The sequence below is a fragment of the Hyperolius riggenbachi genome, chromosome 10 (genome assembly GCF_040937935.1).
Source record: "Hyperolius riggenbachi isolate aHypRig1 chromosome 10, aHypRig1.pri, whole genome shotgun sequence".
NCBI lineage: Eukaryota > Metazoa > Chordata > Amphibia > Anura > Hyperoliidae > Hyperolius > Hyperolius riggenbachi.
The window spans coordinates 253307658-253330514 of NC_090655.1; the positions used below are offsets into that span (position 1 = coordinate 253307658).

Here is a 22857-nt window from a genome sequence, read left to right on the forward strand (position 1 = left end):
AGGTGGTGTATATAAGCTACACACCACAAACAACAACAACAACAACAACAAATAACAGCAGGATCAGTCATCTAAAGTACTTTTGGGGTTCCTAGTTGGTGAACTGCAAGGAGCAGAACACCTATGGAAGCAGCTACACTGCACTGATTAACACAGAACAGTGTCTGCAAGCTATCTCTCTGTTCCTCAATCAGCAGCACAGCTCTCCCTACACTGACTCCAGTCTGACTGTAAAATGGCTGCCAGGTTTTTTTTTTTTTGATAGGTGTGTGGCCCGTATGGTAAGAATGCTTAACCACTTGCCGACCAGTGGATTTCTGTCTGATCTGTGCTGCGTGGGCTCTTCAGCCCGCAGCACAGATCAGGATTATGCCAGGGCGATCAGACTTACCCCCTTTTTTCCCCACTAGGGGGATGTCCTGCTGGGGGGGGGGGTCTGATCGCCACCGGCTCTCTGCGCTATGCGGGGGGGCTCTTCAAAGCCCCCCTCCGCAGCGTTTTCGGCGCTCCGTCCCTCTCCCTCCCTCTCCCTTCCCCTCTGAGCTGCGCAGGATGGATATTCGTCCTGCGCATTGTAGGATAGGCTTCAGCCTATCATATGCCGCTGATCCCCGGCCAATCAGAGGCCGGGGATCGCCGATCTGCCTTACGGCGCTGCTGCGCAGCAGCGCCGTATGATGTAAACAGCGGGGATTTCTTCCCCGCGTGTTTACATTTTGCCGGCGAGCCGCGATCAGCAGCTCTCCGGCTGTTCATGGAGACAGCCTCCGCGAACGGACATGGAAAGGCCGCTTCCATGGAAGCCCGCAGACGACCAGTTTACGCCAATCGGCGTTAGCTGGTCGTCAAGAGGTTAATTGGCTGTCCTGCCTCACCTGACTTGAGGTAGAAGGGTCAAAATATGGCTCCATGTTAAAGTATGGGGTGAACACAAACTTCACATAAGCTTTGCGGTAAAAACCAATGGCAAATGTTTGCTGTGACCTGTCCACCGATGTAAACTGCAGGTCATCACTAATCCGATCATGCTTAGCACAGGATCCACTGACAGGTCCATTGGCAGCTGCAGGCTTTGTGAGAACAGAGCCTTACCGATTCCTTCTCCGCCCCAGTGGCCGGTTAGCAGATCAATTATAAATGCTGGATTATAAAGACACTCCTGGCCAGGAACAAGTGCTTTTCAGCTGACTCCATGATCCGCCATAGCCATAGAAAGAGATCACAAAACACCTGGCACTGCTGATATTTAATCTGTTGCTTTGAAATGTGAAGGCAAAGCCCGATATACCGAAGTGATGAGAAGAGTCAGGCAGTGGGTACAGGGTACTAAAGCAAGCCTGACATACCGAGGTGATGAAAGGAGTCAGACAGTGGGGTGCCGGGCACTAAAGTAAGCCTGCCATACTGAGGTGATGGGAGGAGTCAGGCAGTGGGTGCAGGGCACTAACGCAAGCCTGACATACAGGGGTGATGAGAGGAGTCAGGCAGTGTGTGCAAGGCACTAAAGCAAGCCTGACATACTGAGGTGATGGGAGGAGTCAGGCAGTGGGTGCAGGGCACTAAAGCAAGCCTGACATACCGAGGTGATGGGAGGAGTCAGGCAGTGGGTGCAGGGCACTAAAGCAAGCCTGACATACCGAGGTGATGGGAGGAGTCCGGCAGTGAGTGCAGGGCACTAAAGCAAGCCTGACATACTGAGGTGATGGGAAGAGTCATGCAGTGGGTGCAGGGCACTGAAGCAAGCCTGACATACCGAGGTGATGGGAGGAGTCAGGCAGTGGGTGCAGGGCACTAAATCCTGACAGCCATTTCACACTGGTGGCCACTTCTTTCTAGGCTAGGGTTGCTGTACAGCCATAATTCTGGGTATTTAAACTCAGTGCTGCATACTCACAGGTAACTGACATCACAGTACTTCACCTCTGGGCCTAAGGCCATGCATCTCAGCTGTGTCAGACACATAAGAAGAACTGAGATGCAGGCAATTCCCTATAGTGTCCTTGGTTGCTAAGCAACTGGGGATCACACTAAGGTGTCAGAACGATGACATATGGGCATCAGCGATGGAACTATATTAGCAGAAATTAAACACTTTATTAGTTCAATCAGCACTGCTGACACTAGCAAAAGGCCACTGCAAAAGTGTCAGAGGAAAAGATGGCAGCCCAGTGTGAGAGAATACAGAGACCTTCTCTTCCCCAGGGTGTCTGTACTGCTATTGTTAGCAAGCTGTCACCATATATATTCATAAATTATAGATTTTTGCCATCTATAACTAACATGAGTACATAGCACAACCATTAATATCACCAGTCTGTGAGCAGTGACAATCATACCAGCCATACAAATATAGATTACTCTATATTTACTGCTGATTACTCACCTGTTCTGCCCTCTTCTTTACTTGTCCTCATCATGTCACCCTCCTCCATAGACTGCTGATCACTCCTCACATACGTCTCTTCTTCCTCTTTACTTGTCCTCATCATGTCACCCTCCTCCATAGACTGCTGATCACTCCTCACATATGTCTCTTCTTCTTCCTCTTTACTTGTCCTCATCATGTCACCCTCCTCCACAGACTGCTGATCACCCCTCACATATGTCTCTTCTTCTTCCTCTTTACTTGTCCTCATCATGTCACCTTCCTCCATAGACTGCTGATCACTCTTCACATATGTCTCTTCTTCCTCTTTACCTGTCCCCATCATGTCACCCTCCTCCATAGACTGCTGATCACTCCTCACATATGTCTTTTCTTCTTCCTCTTTAACCACAACAATTCCATGTATAAGTTCTCCACCCTAAGTGCACAAAATGAGAGATAATGTAAAATGTGAACACAAATAACAGCATACACAGGAAGAAAGAATGTGTCATGGTTTGGAGTCTCTGGGGACCCTCAGCCCCACCTACCTGATAATGGTGGGGGATGGTGGGATCTTCCTGTTGACAATCCTGGGAATAAAGAGGACCTGTGAATCTCTCTGCTGGGTTTCTGTTACTGGGTCCATCTGCAGGAAACACACACTGACTGAATACAGCTGAAACTTGAAAAATTCGAATTTTGTGCAAAACTCCATTTATTTTTAGTAATTTAACTTAAAAGGTGAAACTAATATATGCAATAGACTCATTATATGCAAAGCAATAGGTTTCAAGCCTTTATTTGTTATAATTTTGATAAGTATGGCTTACAGCTTATGAAAACCCTGAAATTCAAAATCTCAGACCATTAAAATATTGAGAAAATGCTCAGAGTGTCAGACTCTAATCAGCTAATTAATCCAAACTAATCCAAAACACCTGCAAATGGTTCCTATTTCCTATATTAGTTTCACCTAAGTTGAATTACTGATATAAATGGACTTTCACCTGTACATTGTCTCCATGTGTTTATTAAATGATGGAGGGGATCTCAGTCTGCACTCTTCTTTACAAGACATGAAAGTCTCCTCTTACCTGGTGATGTGAGGGGCGGCTGATTCTCCATCATGGTGTCCTTGTAGAGGTCCCTGTGTCCTTCTATATACTGACACTCCTCCATGGAGAAACAGACAGCGATATCCTGACCCCTTTTAGGAACCTGACACATACAATAATACAGTTAAGACCCAGACACACCCCTTACTTTTACTGGATAATGTCCCATAATTCCCAGCACTGCTCACCTCTCCTGTCAGCAGCTCCATCATCTTCCTGGTGATTTCCACAATCTTCTGCTTGTTGTGTCTCTCAGATATCAAGGGGTGTGGTTGGGGCACAGTGATGGTCACATGATCACCAGACTTTACTGGAGAAAAACTCTGTATAGAAAGACCAACAATAATGTCACATGACCTCCCAAAATCCTCCTCACCTCTCCAGTCAGCTGTGTGCAGGGCCGGGACAAGGTTCCCGAGCACAATGCGTTTCATGATTCTAAGCCCACTTCCTCAGGCCAATAACAGTGCCAATTGCAAATAGCCGATCAGCAAAGGGAGCCTCTTTTTTGATTTTATCTTGTTTTTAATCCAAATATATTCAGTCTAGGGCACCTCTTTACCCAAATTGTGCTTTATGCACCCCCCCCCCCCCCCAACATACCCTGTTGGAGGGGTGTAGACAGAGCACACATGGTTTAAACCATAGTGATAATCTGTCACTTTTACCAAGGAGAGCGACCACACCCAGGTCCGGCTGGAGCACCCTGAGTGGAGTCAGGTGTGTCCTCTCCACCTGCTTCCTGCAGTTGGTTGCCCCTCTGAAACCCACCTTTGCGAGTAGTACAATTACCTTACCTGTTGGTATCTCGTATATGAAAACATATTGCACTATTGGGCTCTCGTTTTTGTCTCCTGTGTCTTTTCCTCTAGGGTGCTGAGACACCCCTACTACTGTAGATAGCCAGATTACTTCCCCAGTATATAGCAGTCCCCTCATCTGATTAGCTAGCCAAATGTCCCCCAGTTTTAGGCAGGCCCCTCCAAAGTAAGAAAGCCCCCAGTATATGGTAACCCCTCCCCAGTTAAACTAGCCAGATGTGCCTTCAGTGTTAGGCTGCACCCCCCCCCCCCCCCCCCAAGTTAGATAGCTATAAGAGCCCCCACTGTTAGGCAGCCCCCACCCAAGTTTAGCTATCCAAATATGTCTGCAGTATTCGGTAGTCCCCCATCCCCAATATAGATAGCCAGATCAGACTCCCAGTATTGGGTTGCCCCCTCCCCATCCCCAGTATAGATAGCCAGATCAGACTCCCAGTATTAGGTAGCTCCCTGCCCAGTTTAGAAAGCCTGATAAGCCCCCAGTATTAAGCAGCCTCCTTGTTAGATAACCAGATCAGCACCAAGTATTAGGTAGCCCCCCTCCCCTCCTTAGTTTAGCTAGCCAGCCACTTCCAGTCTCAGGACAGGGTGCTCATCTATGGAGACCTCAATGCTAGAACAGGCACAGAGAAGGACTACCTGACCTCTGAGGGAAACACATACACACTTGAAGGAGAAAGCCATTACCAGAAACCAATGCAGACAGCAAGAAACAGCTATGACAAGACAGTAAACTAAAGTGGGAAAACCCTTCTGAACCTGTGCCGGAGCCTTGGCCTATACATAATGAATGGGTGGACCAGGGGTGACTCTCTTGGAAGATTTACTATGAACTCCCTTGTGGGCAGCAGTGTGGTGGACTATGCCTTTACAGACACACATCCCATAAACATCAATGCCTTTTTAGTCACCTCTGAAACACACCTGTCAGACCACAACCAAATACTGCTATACCTGAAATCCAGTGATAAGCCAACCACACAGCAACCTGGCTAGACCGGTCTCTACAAGCTGCCACCAGCCTTCAAATGGCCCATACAGTCTGCCACTGAATACAACAACATGACCAACACAGCCAAAATCCAAGAACTGCTGGCAATCTTTCATACCAACCCATATGGACCAAACCAACAAGGTGTCAGCCATGCAGTGAAGGATTTCAGTAACATCTTATATGCTATGGCAGCACTAGCTGGCCTCAAGCAGACCAACATCAAGAGAGACCCACCAATAAACAGTCCCAAAATTGTTTTGACAGCGAATGTAACGCTCTACGCAATTCTCTAAGGCCTGTAACAAAAAGTACAGAGACCCCAACAACCGAGACCTAACGGAAGCCCATGACCATCTAAGGAGGAAACACAAAGACACTCTGAAATGGAAAAAAGAGAGCCACATCTCCCACAAACTCCAAGAGCTGGAGGACTCCTTCCAGGACAACTCAATCTGGGAGACCTGGAACCATATCGGCAAAAAGCCCAAGAAAAGCCCTCTTCACATCCAAAATGGCCACATCTGGCTCCACTACTTCAGGGACCTCTACAAAGACATCCCAGAAAATGCTCAATCCCTGGAACAGAAACAAACAGCCGCAAAACTGAAGGACATGGAGGAGACAATCAAGGACTTCCAGAACCCTCTGTATACACCAATCACAGTGCAGGAAATAAGCTGATAAAATGTAAGAAGGCCAGCGGTACTGATGGCATCCTGCCAGAGATGATGAAATACAGCCCCCCAGACATACATGAGGCACTCACAAGACTATTCAGCCTCATCCTGAGTTCGGGCTCCTTTCCCCAGGCCTGGAGCGAGGGCCTCATAACACCCATCCACAAGAATGGGGACCGATATGATCCGGCTAACTACAGAGGAATCTGTATCAGGAGCACACTGGGGGAAATGTGCTCAAATCACACAATAGGAGTAGGATGGAGACGTGTCTAATCTGCTGTACTGTGTGAGTACTGTGTAGCTCCAGAGCTTGGGAGAAGCAAAGGGAAGGTCCTTCCGATCCACCGCTCAGCCCACATACGACCACACAGCCTGCTCGACCTGCACAGCCTACTCAGCACAGTGGTAGTGCAGAACACGGAAGTGCTGGATGATCAGGACAAGCTGAGACTCATTGAGACTGAGACTAGTCGGCCTGACCCGAACTCTGCGCTGTGCCTTCACATATCTACATCGCTAATCCCCGCCCCGCCTCGCTCTCTCTCTGCCGCTCAGACTTTTCCGAAAGCTGCTGTTGTTCCTGTCTGTAGCGGCTGCAGCGAGTAGTATCATAGCAGTGGTGGCGAGCGGTTTGTATTGTTTGTGCCTGTCTCTGATCCTTGTGTTTTGTCACCCATCGTGCCCCCCCTTCCCCTTGTCTCCCCTCTCCTACACGCCTATACCCGATCCTATCTGCTGCTGATTACTGTTTTGTGCTGGGACAGCGGTTCCCCTTGAAACCATCTGTTTTGCTCATTCGCTTTGCTCCAGTCTGCTATACTGGCGGTGGTCTGGTGTGAAGCACGCTGCGGGGAGTAGGGCTCAACGATTTTCAGTTTAAAACCGAAAATAGTGATCAGGGGAATGACGATCTTGGGATCGTCAAAGCATCGGTTTTCGCCGCTGCCGCAGGTACATGGTCTGCTCTGCTCCCTTCCCCCTCCTCTGCTTGCATCCTCCCTCTCCAGTAAGTTCCAATTACATTCGGGCTCACCGCATTGAACTGCTGCGTAGTGAGCCGCAGGGAAGAGGCAACGAGTGTTCGGGGTCTGTACCAGGAAGTGTGACATCACTTCCTGGTGGCCACCGTTACTAGGCAAACAGTTGTTGCCTCTTCCCTGCAGCTCACCGCACAGCAATATGATGCAGTGAGGTGGAATGTAATGGGAAGTTACTTGAGGAGGGGCCGCGAGTGGAGGAGGGGGAAGGGAGCGGAGCAGGTAACAGCAGCGGCGAGGGGGATCTGGAAGCCACGGCACCTATACACTGGCTAACATGTACTGTGGAACCTATACAATGGATAACCTGTCCTGTGGCACCTATAAATTGGCTAACCTATCCTGTGGCACCTATACACTGGCTAGCATGTCCTGTTGCACCTATACACTGGCTAACCTATCCTGTGGCACCTATACACTGGCTAGCATGTCCTGTGGCACCTATACACTGGCTAACCTATCCTGTGGCACCTATACACTGGCTAACCTATCCTGTGGCACCTATACACTGGCTAACCTGTCCTGTGGCACCTATAGCTGGCTAAACTATACTGGGGGCACCTATATGTGGCTACCTATACTGGGGGATCTCATACTCACCATGAGTGTGCTGATCCATCATTGTGTATTGAAAATCGTGAATCGAATTACAGAAATCATGAAATTCAATATTTCGCTAAAACCGTTCAGGCCTAGCGGGGAGTGCTGTGGGGTGTGTCTGGGGGTGCTCTGAAGAATGGCAGACGCTGCGGACACTGTGTTTGTGCCAGGCAGCCCCCAGGTGATTCAGGGGCGCCCATGGAGAGGTGTTGGAGGTGCTGAGAGGCATCTTTGCTGTGTTCGGCTGGGTGGATCTGTAATGCTGGCCAGGTGAGCTGGGTAACTTGGGCAATCCGTTCGGCAGAGTGCAGTGATGCGGAGCGGCGTCCGCTGTTTAGGTAGGGAGAGGTTAAGGCAGGGAACACACTTGACTGTTTTCTGCACAGAAAAACTGAGAACTCATGTTAATCAATGGGCTAGTTCACACTTAATATGTTGTTCGCGCGCAGAAAAAAAAACTGACATTCTGCATGATGACTCTGCACATTTTGTCAGTTTTTTTTCTATCAATTACATCAGCTGCTGTGAAAAAATGCATGCCTTTTCCTGCATAGAAACACACTTGGAAGCAAACCTTTAACAGAACTGGGGTTCTCTGCTGTAACTGGAAGATACAGAACAGGCAGTTAAAGTGATCTAATCAGTTTGCGTACCTCAATGGAAGAAATGAGGTCTAAAATGCTTTCAGACTTTGTCTTAAATATACAGACCTCCTTAAAAGACTACAGTGGCTTGCAAAAGTATTCGTCCCCCTTGAAGTTTTCCACATTTTGTCACATTACTGCCACAAACATGAATCAATTTTATTGGAATTCCACATGAAAGATCAATACAAAGTGGTGTACACGTGAGAAGTGGAACGAAAATCATACATGATTCCAAACATTTTTTACAAATCAATAACTGCAAAGTGGGGTGTGCGTAATTATTCAGCCCCCTGAGTCAATATTTTGTAAAACCACCTTTTGCTGCAATGACAGCTGCCAGTCTTTTAGGGTATGTCTCTACCAGCTTTGCACATCTAGAGACTGAAATCCTTGCCCATTCTTCTTTGCAAAACAGCTCCAGCTCAGTCAGATTAGATGGACAGTGTTTGTGAACAGCAGTTTTCAGATCTTGCCACAGATTTTCGATTGGATTTAGATATGGACTTTGACTGGGCCATTCTAACACATGGATATGTTTTGTTTTAAACCATTCCATTGTTGCCCTGGCTTTAGGTTTAGGGTCGTTGTCCTGCTGGAAGGTGAACCTCCGCCCCAGTCTCAAGTCTTTTGCAGACTCCAAGAGGTTTTCTTCCAAGATTGCCCTGTATTTTGCTCCATCCATCTTCCCATCAACTCTGACCAGCTTCCCTGTCCCTGCTGAAGAGAAGCACCCCCAGAGCATGATACTGCCGCCATATTTGACAGTGGGGATGGTGTGTTCAGAGTGATGTGCAGTGTTACCGTTTTCCGCGGTGCAGTCAATTGCCCATAGACATTGACCTGATGAGTGCTAATGACTAAATAGAGTGCACCTGTGTGTAATCTAATGTCCGTATAAATACAGCTGCACTGTGACGACCTCAGAGGTTGTCTAAGAAAATATTGGGAGCAACAACACCATGAATTCCAAAGAACACACCACACAGGTCAGGGATAAAGTTATTGAGAAATTTAAAGCAGGCTTAGGCTACAAAAAGATTTCCAAAGCCTTGAACATCCCACAGAGCACTGTTCAAATGATCATTCAGAAATGGAAGGAGTATGGCACAACTCTAAACCTACCAATCAAGGCCGTCCAAAAAAGACAAGGCCGTCCACCTAAACTCACATTCCGAACAAGGAGAGAGCTGATCAGAAATGCAGTCAAGAGGCCCATGGTGACTCTGGGCAAACTACAGAGATCTACAGCTCAGGTGGGGGAATCTGTCCATAGGACAACTATTAGTCGTGCACTGCACAAAATTGGCCTTTATGGAAGAGTGGAAAGAAGAAAGGCATTGTTAACAGAAAATCATAAGAAGTCCAGTTTGCAGTTTGCCACAAGCCATGTGGGGGACACAGCAAACATGTGGAAGAAGGTGCTCTGGTCAGAGGAGACCAAAACTGAACTTTGTGGCGAAAATGCAAAACGCTATGTGTGGCGGAAAACGGTAACACTGCACATCACTCTGAACACACCATCCCCACTGTCAAATATGGCGGCAGTATCATGCTCTGGGGGTGCTTCTCTTCAGCAGGGACAGGGAAGCTGGTCAGAGTTGATGGGAAGATGGATGGAGCAAAATACAGGGCAATCTTGGAAGAAAACCTCTTGGAGTCTGCAAAAGACTTGAGACTGGGGCGGAGGTTCACCTTCCAGCAGGACAACGACCCTAAACATAAAGCCAGGGCAACAATGGAATGGTTTAAAACAAAACATATCCATGTGTTAGAATGGCCCAGTCAAAGTCCATATCTAAATCCAATCGAAAATCTGTGGCAAGATCTGAAAACTGCTGTTCACAAACACTGTCCATCTAATCTGACTGAGCTGGAGCTGTTTTGCAAAGAAGAATGGGCAAGGATTTCAGTCTCTAGATGTGCAAAGCTGGTAGAGACATACCCTAAAAGACTGGCAGCTGTCATTGCAGCAAAAGGTGGTTTTACAAAATATTGACTCAGGGGGCTGAATAATTACGCACACCCCACTTTGCAGTTATTGATTTGTAAAAAATCTTTGGAATCATGTAAGATTTTCGTTCCACTTCTCACGTGTACACCACTTTGTATTGATCTTTCACGTGGAATTCCAATAAAATGGATTCATGTTTGTGGCAGTAATGTGACAAAATGTGGAAAACTTCAAGGGGGCCAAATACTTTTGCAAGCCACTGTATATGAAGGAAATAATTGCAGAGATTAAGCCTATAAAAGATGCAATACAAGACCTTACTGCAAGGGTTGAAGAGGTAGAGTCAGACACAAAAAAACTTGGAGATTGGGCGGGGGGTTTTGAGGAAATACTTCAGAGCAACAGTGAGAAAATAGGAGCACTTAAAAGCAAAGTCGATGACCTAGAAAATCGTAGCAGACGCTCTATGGCTCTATGGCAGTAAGGTATGGGGCCCGGTCACCTACCCTGACCAATCAAAATGGGACTCCAGCCTAACAGAAGTCTTCCATCTAGAGTTCTCAAAGTATCTTCTCCAAGTCCATCCTTGCACTTTGAACTCAGCCTGCCGGGCAGAGCTAGGCAGATTCCCACTGTGGCTGACTATGCAGCAGAGGGCGCTCTCATCTGGGAGCACATGCAGAGCAGCAGCCCTGGCACTTACCCTTGCCTCGCTGAGCCAGGGGGCCAAGACCATACCGTGCGCTCTGAAGAAAAGCATCAGCCCAGCCAAAACCACCAATACAGTCTGACAAAAGTCCAAATAAAAGGGACTATAGAAAGCTACAAGGTGCGATATCTGGAGGAATGGAGGAGTGACAAAGAACTCCCAGAAACTCCCTGTCTACCAATCACCGCAGAGGGAGTACAAAATGAGAGAGGCTACACCACCCCAAAGACAGACAGATCCTGATCTTGTACCGTCTGAGCGCCCACAGCCTGGAGGTAGAGACAGGGCAGCACAGGCAGACATGGAAGCCCTGGAGGAGAGGCTGTGCAGGCAGTGTGACCAGGGGGGCCTGGAGGATGAGGACCACTTCCTGCTACCCTGCAGCAAATATGCACCTGTGAGGACTGCCCACTTCCAGAGACTCTCCACCCACATACCGGATTTCACCTCCTCAGATGAGGATGGGAACCTCTACATCCAATTTGGGAAGAGGAAACAACTGTTCAAATAGTGGCCCAATATGTCGCTACCTGCCACCCACTGTGAGGAACATTATACTCCTTATATTGCCTCCTATTACCTCATTACCCCTATAGGCTATATATTCTAGCCCCCTATACTGTCCCTGATGTTCTCCACACCCTTATGGACTGTATACCCCAACCCCCTATACCAGGCAGGGGCAAATTTGGCCCTCCAGCTGCAAATGCATTGTGGGTCTTGTAGTTCCATAATAGCTGGAGGGCCAAGTTTCCCATGCCTGCCCTATACCCTTCCCTTAATACCACAATCAATTCCTCCCATGCTAATGCTATTGTTTTCCTTTGGCCATGCTAAGTGTATTTGGTCCTGTCAATAAAGCATTTTTGTATTTGGATTATGTGGAAAGAATTTATGAAGATTTATAATTAATCATATGTATATCCTTTATATTTCCATATGGCTATAAGGACCACATTAATGTAATCAGACTAGTGTGCTAGAGTGACACCTTAAAGAGAATCTGTATTGTTAAAATCGCACAAAAGTAAACATACCAGTGCGTTAGGGGACATCTCCTATTACCCTCTGTCACAATTTCGCCGCTCCTCGCCGCATTAAAAGTGGTTAAAAACAGTTTTAAAAAGTTTGTTTATAAACAAACAAAATGGCCACCAAAACAGGAAGTAGGTTGATGTACTGTATGTCCACACATAGAAAATACAACCATACACAAGCAGGCTGTATACAGCCTTCCTTTTGAATCTCAAGAGATCATTTGTATGTTTCTTTCTCCCTGAAGTTCTCATGCACTGAAGTTTCAGGCAGCTCTTTTTTTTCCCTGCAAACAGCTTTGCCCTTGTCTGTAATTCTTCAGTATGTGAAAGCCCAGCCAGCTCAGAGGACGATTTATCCAGCTTGTAAAAGATAAGAGAGAAGCTGCTCTATTCTAAATAATACACAGGCAGTGTGCATAGAGGGGCCTGGAAGGGGGAATTCATAGCAGAACCACAACACTGAAGAACTTGGCAGCCTTCCAGACACAGGCTGACAAGTCTGACAAGGGAAAGATACATTGATTTATTACAGAGACTGTGATAGCAGAAAGTGCTGCAGTAAGCCAGAACACATTAGAATAGCTTTTGGAACTTGTAGGATGATAAAAAACAGGATGCAATTTTTGTTACGGAGTCTCTTTAAAGGAATACTATCGATACCCAAGTGTTCTAAAATGACAGTGTGCAAATAATGTCTAAGCAGCTGTGTAAACATTTTCCTACTTTTCATGTTAAATATCAGAGGCAAAAGCTGTAATTTATTGAGGGTAGGATTTAGCTATATTGGGACAAATCAATTGCAGAAGGGATGTCAATGCACATCCATCCATTGCATATCAGACTACAGAAAGCAAATATCAAACATATCAAACTCTGAAAGCAAAAACAATATGAAATGCTGTGAGAATTAGTTACATTTCCTCTGCTCTCTTCAGACACTTCAGTCAGAAACACAGGACACAGGAGCTGCAGCTGTTGGGATCTCTCTCTGTCACACACAGAGCTACACATAGAGTTAACTGATCAAGTGTGAGGGGAATTTCCCCTCTCCTCATGGCTCAGTCAGCCGTCAGTTTTGGAGTCAGTAAATTTCGAATGTATTTTGCTAACAGTAAACAAAGAAGTTGCTACTAAAATGTATACACCAGTACTTAGAAGCACTTCCCAAACAATTCCTGTGTCAATTGAAAAAAATATGTGAAGCGATAGCATTCCTTTAAGAATATGATTATAGTATTGTTTTAGGAATTACACAATGTAACCAAAATTAATGGGCATGTAGAATACAGTTACTGTTTTGAAGTGTTTCTATTTCAGGACGACCTCCCCTCCTCCTTTTCTGTTCTAGAGGACACAGAGAAAGAATCCTTTGGAAATGCAGTTTGAACCAGATTCTGGGGGCAAGTTATCCTTGGGAATCACTTTGAAAGAAACGAAACTCTTCTGACTTCTGACGTCATTTCACTAAAGTGGAAGTTAACTTTACAGGAAGTCTTTTGAAGGACACAGGTGATCCTGCCCATAAAGGAGGTCTAAGTCACCTTAATTTGAGGCTGATTGGATTCATACAAGAACAGACTGCCTGGAGGGAGGAATATGCTAACATATTAACTGGGGTATAAAAGATGGAACACACAGAGGAGTAATCACTTTTTCTGGCTAAGCAAAACTGTGTTAGTTGCGGTTTCTGTATGCTGGCACATGAAAAAGTCCTCAGCTGAGTAAATAAAGATTTCTACTGTTTTTGGCACCAATTGAAGAGGTCTCATCGTGTAGTTTATTTCTTTTCACAATTACCAGATCAGATCCAGTATTAGGCATCCCCCCCTCCCCAAGTTAGATAGTCTGGTCAGCCCCCCAGTAACAGGTATCCCCCTCCTCAAGTTAGCCAGATGAACCCCCCCAGCATATGGTAGGGCCTCTCTTCAGTTTAACTAGCCAGATGTGCACCCAGTGTTAGGCAGCCCCCTACCCAAGTTATATAATCAGATCAGCTGATGGAAACAGCAGCAAGGGGGGCTTTTTCTGTGTATCAGAAAACAATTACACATTGGAGATAAATATCACCAACCTCCACTTTCCAGGACTTAAATGCACCCTAGCAGCATTCTAGTGTCCCCATACTGTGCCCCAGCCTCCTAATAGTGTGTCCCAGCTTTCTAGTGTCCCCCATAGTGTGCCTGAGCTTCCCAGTGTCCCCTTAACTGTGTCCCAGCGTCCCCATAGTGTGCCTGAGCTTTCCAGTGTCCCCTAAACTGTGTCCCAGCATCCCCATAGTGGGTCTTAGCTTCCCAGTATTCTAGTGCAACCCAGCTTCACCGTGCCCTCACAGTATGTCCCACCTTCCAGTGCCCCTCATAGTGTGCCCCAGCCTCCCAGTGTCCTCATAGTGTGCCCCAGCATCCCAGTGTCCCTCATAGTGTGTCCCAGCTTCCAGTGTCCCTCATAGTGTGCCCCAGCTTACCAGTGTCCTCCTAGTGTGCCCCAGCTTCCCAGTGCCCCTCATAGTGTGCCCCAGCTTCCCAGTGCCCCTCATAGTGTGTCCCAGCTTCCCAGTGCCCCTCATAGTGTCCCCAGCTTCCCAGTGTCCCTCATAGTGTGCCCCAGCTTCCCAGTGTCCCTCATAGTGTGCCCCAGCTTCCCAGTGCCCCTCATAGTGTGCCCCAGCTTCCCAGTGCCCCTCATAGTGTGCCTTAGTTTCCCAGTGCCCCTCATAGTGTACCCCAGCTTCCTAGTATCCTCATAGTGTGCCCCAGCTTCCCAGTGCCCCTCATAGTGTGTCCCAGCTTCCTAATATCCTCATAGTGTGTCCCAGCTTCCCAGTGTCCTCATAGTGTGTCCTAGCTTCCCAGGGCCCTCCTAGTGTTCCCCAGCTTCCCTGTGTCCTCATAATGTGCCCCAGCTTCCCAGTGTTCCCATAGTGCAACCCAGTTTCACTGTGCCCTCACAGTATGTCCCACCTTCCAGTGCCCCTCAAAGTACACCACAGCTTCCCAGTGCCCTTCATAGTGTGTCCCAGCGTCTCAGTGTTCCTCATAGTGTGCCTTAGCTTCCCAATACCCCTTATAGTGTGCCTTAGCTTCTCAGTATCCCTCATAGAGTGACCCAGCTTCCCAGTGTCCCCATAATGTGCCTTAGTTTCCCAGTGCCCCTCATAGTGTGCCCCAGCTTCCCAGTGCCCCTCATAGTGTATCCCAGTGCCACTCATAGTGTGTCCCAGATTCCCAGTGCCCCTCATAGTGTGCCCCAGCTTCCCAGTGCCCCTCATAGTGTGCCTTAGTTTCCCAGTGCCCCTCATAGTGTACCCCAGCTTCCTAGTATCCTCATAGTGTGTCCCAGCTTCCCAGTGTCCTCATAGTGTGTCCTAGCTACCCAGTGCCCCTCCTAGTGTGCCCCAGCTTCCCAGTGTCCTCATAATGTGCCCCAGCTTCCCAGTGTTCCCATAGTGCAACCCAGTTTCACTGTGCCCTCACAGTATGTCCCACCTTCCAGTGCCCCTCAAAGTATACCACAGCTTCCCAGTGCCCCTCATAGTGTGTCCCAGCTTCCTAATATCCTCATAGTGTGTCCCAGCTTCCCAGTGTCCTCATAGTGTGTCCTAGCTACCCAGTGAGTGCCCCTCCTAGTGTGCCCCAGCTTCCCAGTGTTCCCATAGTGCAACCCAGTTTCACTGTGCCCTCACAGTATGTCCCACCTTCCAGTGCTCCTCAAAGTATACCACAGCTTCCCAGTGCCCCTCATAGTGTGTCCCAGCTTCCCAGTGCCCCCCATAGTGTATCCCAGTGCCCCTCATAATGTGCCCCAGCTTCCCAGTGCCCCTCATAGTGTATCCCAGTGCCACTAATAGTGTGTCCCAGCTTCCCAGTGCCCCTCATAGTGTATCCCAGTGCCCCTCATAGTGTGTCCCAGCTTCCCAGTGCCCCTCATAGTGTGCCCCAGCTTCCCAGTGCCCCTCATAGTGTGCCTTAGTTTCCCAGTGCACCTCATAGTGTACCCCAGCTTCCTAGTATCCTCATAGTGTGTCCCAGCTTCCCAGTGCCCCTCATAGTGTGTTCCAGCTTCCTAATATCCTCATAGTGTGTCCCAGCTTCCCAGTGTCCTCATAGTGTGTCCTAGCTACCCAGTGCCCCAGCTTCCCAGTGTTCCCATAGTGCAACCCAGTTTCACTATGCACCTCACAGTATGTCCCACCTTCCAGTGCCCCTCAAAGTACACCACAGCTTCCCAGTGCCCCTCATAGTGTGCCTTAGCTTCTCAGTATCCCTCATAGAGTGACCCAGTTTCCCAGTGTCTCCATAATGTGCCTTAGTTTCCCAGTGCCCCTCATAGTATGCCCCAGGTTCCAAGTGCCCCTCATAGTGTGTTCCCAGGTTCCAAGTGCCCTTCATAGTGTGTTCCCAGCTTCCCAGTGCCCCTCATAGTGTATCCCAGCTTCCCAGTGTCCCTCATAGTGTATCCCAGCTTCCCAGTGTCCCTCATAGTGTGTTCCCAGCTTCCCAGTGCCCCTCATAAGGTGTTCCCAGCTTCCCAGTGCCCCTCATAAGGTGTTCCCAGCTTCCCAGTGCCCCTCATAGTGTATCCCAGCTTCCCAGTGTCCCTCATAGTGTGTCCCAGCTTCCCAGTGTCCCTCATAGTGTGTCCCAGCTTCCCAGTGCCCCTCATAGTGTGCCCCAGCTTTCCAGTCCCCCTCATAGTGTGGAAGCAAAAAACAAAGCAAGCGCTCACCAACATGGGCTGCATCTGAATGACTTATCACCTCATATGCACCGCTTATATAGCTCAAACACACACTCAGCAATCAGACAGATGCAAAACATATGCATAACTAAATACTTACCATGCAAAACAGGAAAGCACAATGGGCGCTGCTAGCCTGGTAGTTACAGAATTATGGAAACAAAGAAAGGTAGAAGGCTGCGCATTCCTGACCCAATACTGTACAAATGAATGGTTAATCGCTATGGCGCACACCACCCCCCTGGACTGAAATGTGCGCCCGCATCCAAATAATGCAAGTCTATGGAGAAAGTTTAGCTTCCATTATAGTTTTGCATGCAAAATTACAATATACTGGACACCTGCACCAACGTTGAGGTAAATCTCCAGAGCAGGTGTCCTACACTATCTAAACTAAATTAAAAGCAAATGTCTTTACCCTGGGAGCAGCTACGCTACAATGTGTAACTTACATTCAATACAGACAGCAAAAAACAAAGCAAGCGCTCACCAACATGAGCAGCATCTGAATGACTCATCACCTCATATGTACCGCTTATATAGCTCAAATACACACTCAGCAATCAGACAGATGCAAAACATATGCAAAGCTAAATACTTACCATGCAAAACAGGATAGCACAATGTGTGTGTCCCAGCTTCCCAGTGCCCCTCATAGTGTATCCCAGTGCCCCTCATAGTGTGCACCAGCTTCCCAGTGCCCCTCATACTGTATCCCAGTGCCCCTCATAGTGTGTCCCAGCTTCCCAGTGCCCCTCATAGTGTGTCCCAGCTTCCCTGTGCCCCTCATAGTGTTCCCCAGCTTCCCAGTGCCCCTCATAGTGTGCCCCAGCTTCCCAGTGCCCCTCATAGTGTGCCCCAGCTTCCCAGTGCCCCTCATAGTGTGCCCCAGCTTCCCAGTGCCCCTCATAGTGTGCCCCAGCTTCCCAGCGCCCCTCATAGTGTGTCCCAGCTTCCCAGTGTCCTCATAGTGTGTCTTAGCTTCCCAGTGCCCCTCATAGTGTGTCCCAGCTTCCCAGTGCCCCTCATACTGTATCCCAGTACCCCTCATAGAGTGTCCCAGCTTCCCTGTGCCCCTCATAGTGTGCCCCAGCTTCCCAGTGCCCCTCATAGTGTGCCCCAGCTTCCCAGTGTCTCTCATAGTGTCCCAGCTTCCCAGTGGCCCCATAGTGCATCCAAGATTCCCAGCCTCCTTATAGTGTGTCCCAGCATTCCCATGGTGTCTTCCAGCTTACCAGTGTCTCCATAGAGTGCACCAGATTTTCAGTGTCCCCTAAACTGTGCCCAGTATATGGTAGCCCCATCCCTAGTTTAAACAGCCAGATCAGCCCCAGTACACTGAACACCCCCTCCTCAGTTTAGGTAGCCAGATTAGCCCCAGTATTACGCCACTCCTTGAACTGAGCAGCCCCTCCCCGCATGCAGAGTTGTGAGCAGAGCCTCTAGTGCTGTCTACTTACATCACTGCACCGGGAACTCAGCTGTGTCAGGCTCACAGCATCTCCTTGTCTCCCTCTAGTGATGAAACTAATGAGAGACGCCAAAAAAGGAAGAGAGAGAGAATCTGCTGCAAGCCTGTGACATCGCGGAGCTCCCAGTGGGATGAGGAGCAACACTACAAGCTCTACTCTCGACTCTGTATTAGACAGGCAAGGGTGTCTCTCGAAGGGAGAGGTCATGAGTGCAGCCTCGGGGCTAATGTCTTCCCTGCCTTGGCCTGGAACAGGCTGTGTGTTTTAATAGAGATAAGAGATACCCAGGATCCTCCTCACCTCTCCAGTCAGCAGATAGATGATCTCCAGGGTGAGGTTGAATATCCGCTCAGTCATGTGACTCTGGCCCTCATCCATCCTCAGTGATGTGGTCATGTGATCCATACAGGATGCTGCTGCCTTTTGATAGATCATAAGGAAAGGATAATCTAGGCTGTATAGTTGTCAGTGGTAAAACTACCAATACAGGATCCCCCCCCCCCCCCCCCCATTGCTGACACTTGTGGGTGGTAGGGCCAAGCAGAGTATTACAGGAAAGCATAATAAGTTGGTTTAAAGCCACCTGTGCACTATACTCACAGCGTGCTGCAGTCCTATCCTCCCTCTGCCTCCTCTCCAGCTGGCCTTCTCTCCTCACATCCACCTCCCACTGTTAGGCCTGGAACCAAATCCGCAAACGCAAAACGCAACCGCTAGCGTTTTGTCTGAGCGGATTCATGCGAGTTTTCGGTCGTGTTTTGCAACAGTGTATTTTTTTCCTCAGCGGTTGTGTAGCGTTTTGCGTTTCGCGTTTTTATCCTGATTGGTCCTGTGAATTATTTTTAATTTTGTTACAGTGTGCTGAACCGCAAAACGCTAGCAAAACCGCTCAGTTTAGGTTTTGCTGAGCGTTTCCGCTAGCGGTTCAATACTTTACATTGAAGCGCTAACGCTCCCAAAATGCTGCACGTCCTGCGTTTGCGTTTCTGAGAAACGCAAACGCTCCTGTGGAAGTTTCCCCATCCATTAACATTAGCCCAGCGTTTTGGCAAACTGCTAGCGTATCGCAGTGCTGCCAAAACGCTGCCAAAAGCGCTCCTGTGGGTTCCAGCCCTTACAGCATTGCTGGTAGTGGTAGATGGATGAGGATATGAGGAGAGAAGAGGCAGGGAGGATAATGGGAGCAGAGGACTGGAGCACACTGTGACAGCTAGCTATAAAGCAATGTAAATCCTGCCTCGTATTATGGAGGTGGGGGAAGAAAGAAGTACTGGGGGTGGACATGGCTATACTGGGAAAGAAATGGATGGGGGGTGGGGGAACAATACATATTGGAGTATAATGGCAATGCTGGGGGGGCACAGGGGGGATATGGCTATACTGGGGATGTAATGGCATTACTGTGGGCAGGACAGTGGCGTAGTGGTAAGCACTCTTCCCTTGCAGTGATGGGTCCCCGGTTCTAAACCCAGCCTGGGCAACATCTGCAAGGAGTTTGTATGTTCTCCCCACTCCAGTTTCCTCCCCATACCAAAAACATACAGATAAGTTAATTGGCTTCCCCCTATACTGGCCCTAGACATACACTATATGATACATACATAGACATATGACTATGGTAGGGATTAGATGAAGAGCACCTCTGAGGGACTGTTAAGTGACTAGACCAGGGGTTCCCAAACTTTTCAGTCAAGGGCCGAGTCAATATACTTCAGGCTGCTGCTGGGTTCAGAACATACATAAAATGATTTTGAAAAACATTACATTGAATCTAGGTATCTAGGTATTGATTCCGCCCCCAATCATGCCTGGAGAACTCCCAGCAGGAGCCATTCAGTCATGAGGCGCCTGAAGGAACGTCTTTGTGCACCAGACAGTGAAGCATACCCGGGTGACAAACTGCCGTCTAGTTGGGCAGCAGTGTCAACTGATGCAGAATTGGATTGGAAGCCAGCGAATGACTGCCTGCTGGCTTCTACAGCATGTGCATAGGTGGTGCCAGCACTGTTATTCTATATGTGGGGTGCCGATGCTTAAAGGTGCAATAGGCCACATCTATAAGTTATACATTTTGTCTTTGGGGGCCAGTGAAAAAGCCTTGGGGGCCGCTGATACTGAAGGATGATGACAATGCTGGGGACACGGGGGGGGGGGGGGGGGGGGGGGGCTATACTAGGAAATAAATGGCATTACTGGGGTGGGTAACATTACATACTGGAGGATAATGGCAATGCTGGATAGGGCTGCACGATTTTAGGGAAAAATCGAAATTGCGATTTTTCTCTCAGAAATTACAATTTCGATTTTTCCACGATTTTTTTTTCAAATGCTGGGGGGGGAGGGGGGGGGGGGAGAGGTTGGTCCGCACTGCCCGGTCCTGTCTGTAATACTTTGCTTCTGGCCCCGCTGTGCGCGGATTGGCCAGAAGCAGTGAATATGTATGAGTGTTAATGAGCGGGGAAGGGGGGGCGGAGCCACTCCAGCAAGCGGCCGGGCACATGCAGCATTACCAATCACTGGCTAGCGATTAAATGACGGCAGCGGTAGGCGGAGCTGTATGCTCTGTACAGCTCCGCCTACCACTGCCGTCATTCCATCGCTAGCCAGTGATAGGTAATGCTGTATGATGTGCCTGGCCGCTCGCTCTAGTGGATCCGCCCCCCGCTCATTAACACTCATACATATTCACTGCTTCTGGCCAATCCGCGCACAGCGGGGCCAGAAGCAGTGAATATGTATGAGCGTTAATGAGCGGGGGGCGGATCCACTAGAGCGAGCGGCCAGGCACATCATACAGCATTACCTATCACTGGCTAGCGATGGAATGACGGCAGTGGTAGGCGGAGCTGTACAGAGCATACAGCTCCGCCTACCGCTGCCGTCATTCCATGCTAGCCAGTGATTGGATAATGCTGTATGTGCCCGGCCGCTCGCTGGAGTGGATCCGCCCCCCCGCTCATTAACTCTCATACATATTCACTGCTTCTGGCCAATCCGCGCACAGCGGGGCCAGAAGCATAGTATTAAACAGCAGACCGAAAAAACCGATGGTACTGACGATCAGCAGATCGTCTTGCCACAAACCGCGGTTTCGGTTTTAAACCGAAAAACCGTGCAGCCCTAATGCTGGAGACACAGGGGTGGGGGACATGGCTATACTAGGAAATAAATGGCATTATGGGATTGGGTAACATTACATACTGGAGGATAATAGCAATGCTGGAGACACAGGGGTGGGGGGGGGGGGGATTCGGGGCATGGCTATACTAGGAAATAAATGGCATTACTGGGGTGGGTAACATTACATACTGGAGGATAATGGCAATGCTGGGGACACGGGGGGGACATGGCTATACTAGGAAATAAATGGCATTACTGCGGTGGGTAACATTACATACTAGAGGATAATATCAATGCTGGGGGACACAGGGGGAACAGGCAGCACTAGTCTAATTTAGGAGACCCAGCAGGAAACCTCATAGGGAACAGTTCTCTAATTACAGCACCATCTACAGCAGGAAGCATTGTGATTGGCCGAATAGTGTGTTTGCTACAGTCTATCTGAAATCTAGCAGTATGAGAAGGTGCCGTCCACCCAATCACATTAGCAGAATTTCCATATGAGGTTTCCTGCTGAGTTCCCTAAAGTAGACCAGCACCAAGATGCCAACCATAATCTATGGCACATGTAGGGGGACCACACGTCACAGCAGTTATATAAAAGTCTCTTGTACGGCAATTACTGAAAGAGGGATGATCAGGACAGTGACAGGTGTACTATAACCTCCTCTGTAACAAAGTATGTCCACCCCGACCTCTGCTCTGCTCAACATATAACAACAATCACACAATTACCTCTTCCAACAACATTTCTCCTTTCCTTTTCCTGCTACTGCGCCTCCTGCTGTGACATCATTTCCTGTCTTTGTTACATCATTTCCTATCTTTGGTTTAATTTCTTCCTTACTATGCTTTCCACCTGGGAGAGGGGGAGATCGCCATCTTGTGGTGAATAGGCTAACTGCAGCCTCTGTTTTTGGAATCACCTACACTCAGAATCTATCATAAATTGACTAATGATCCCCAAACTTGGTCCTCTTATCCTTTGTCTTTGCTAGGAATGGTGAACTCTATCAAAATGACCCTCTTGCCAAGAATATTATACCTTTTCAGGACCCTTACAATCAAACTTGAAGCTAAACCATTCAAGGATCTCCAAACCAAAATACATAAATTATCTGGCAAAACCACAGAGCCAAAATAAATAGTCGCCCTTTCCAGGAAAAAGTATCTGGGAGGACTTAACCTTCCTAACCTACTGCAAAGCAGCCCAGATTGCCCAGTTAGCCGCAATAAACGGGAAAATTGATACTTACCTCTGTAATTTTCCTTTCCTGGTGCATCTCCATGTCGGCATACTCTATGGGTTAGCTCCGCCCCTTAACCCCTATAGGACCAATTAAAGATTATATAAGAGAGGTCATAACCCTGCCAACGCATTCTTGTAAATATAACTCAGACACGTTGGACCAGGGCGGGTCGTATGCCGACATGGAGATGCACCAGGAAAGGAAAATTACAGAGGTAAGTATCAATTTTCCCGTTTCCCTGGTGCCTCCATGTCGGCATACTCTATGGGATTTAACTAGAATAAAGACAAACACGGGTGGGTGCAATTGAAAATTATTT

The 22857-nt window shown here is 48.3% G+C and overlaps 1 protein-coding gene across 1 annotated transcript in view; it reads right to left on the bottom strand.

Moving 5' to 3' along the window:
- LOC137535336 (zinc finger protein 665-like) overlaps window positions 1-22058 on the bottom strand; it is a 213664-nt gene extending 191606 nt beyond the window's left edge. Inside the window, exons 1-4 of the mRNA XM_068257166.1 lie at window positions 22024-22058; window positions 18469-18588; window positions 3672-3806; window positions 3463-3586 (exon numbers count right to left, since the gene is read on the bottom strand). Of these exons, the coding sequence (XP_068113267.1) occupies window positions 3463-3586; window positions 3672-3806; window positions 18469-18588; window positions 22024-22038 (394 nt within the window). The 5' untranslated portion in view covers window positions 22039-22058. The remainder of the gene's footprint in view (window positions 1-3462; window positions 3587-3671; window positions 3807-18468; window positions 18589-22023) is intronic.
- Window positions 22059-22857: the final 799 nt, after the last annotated feature.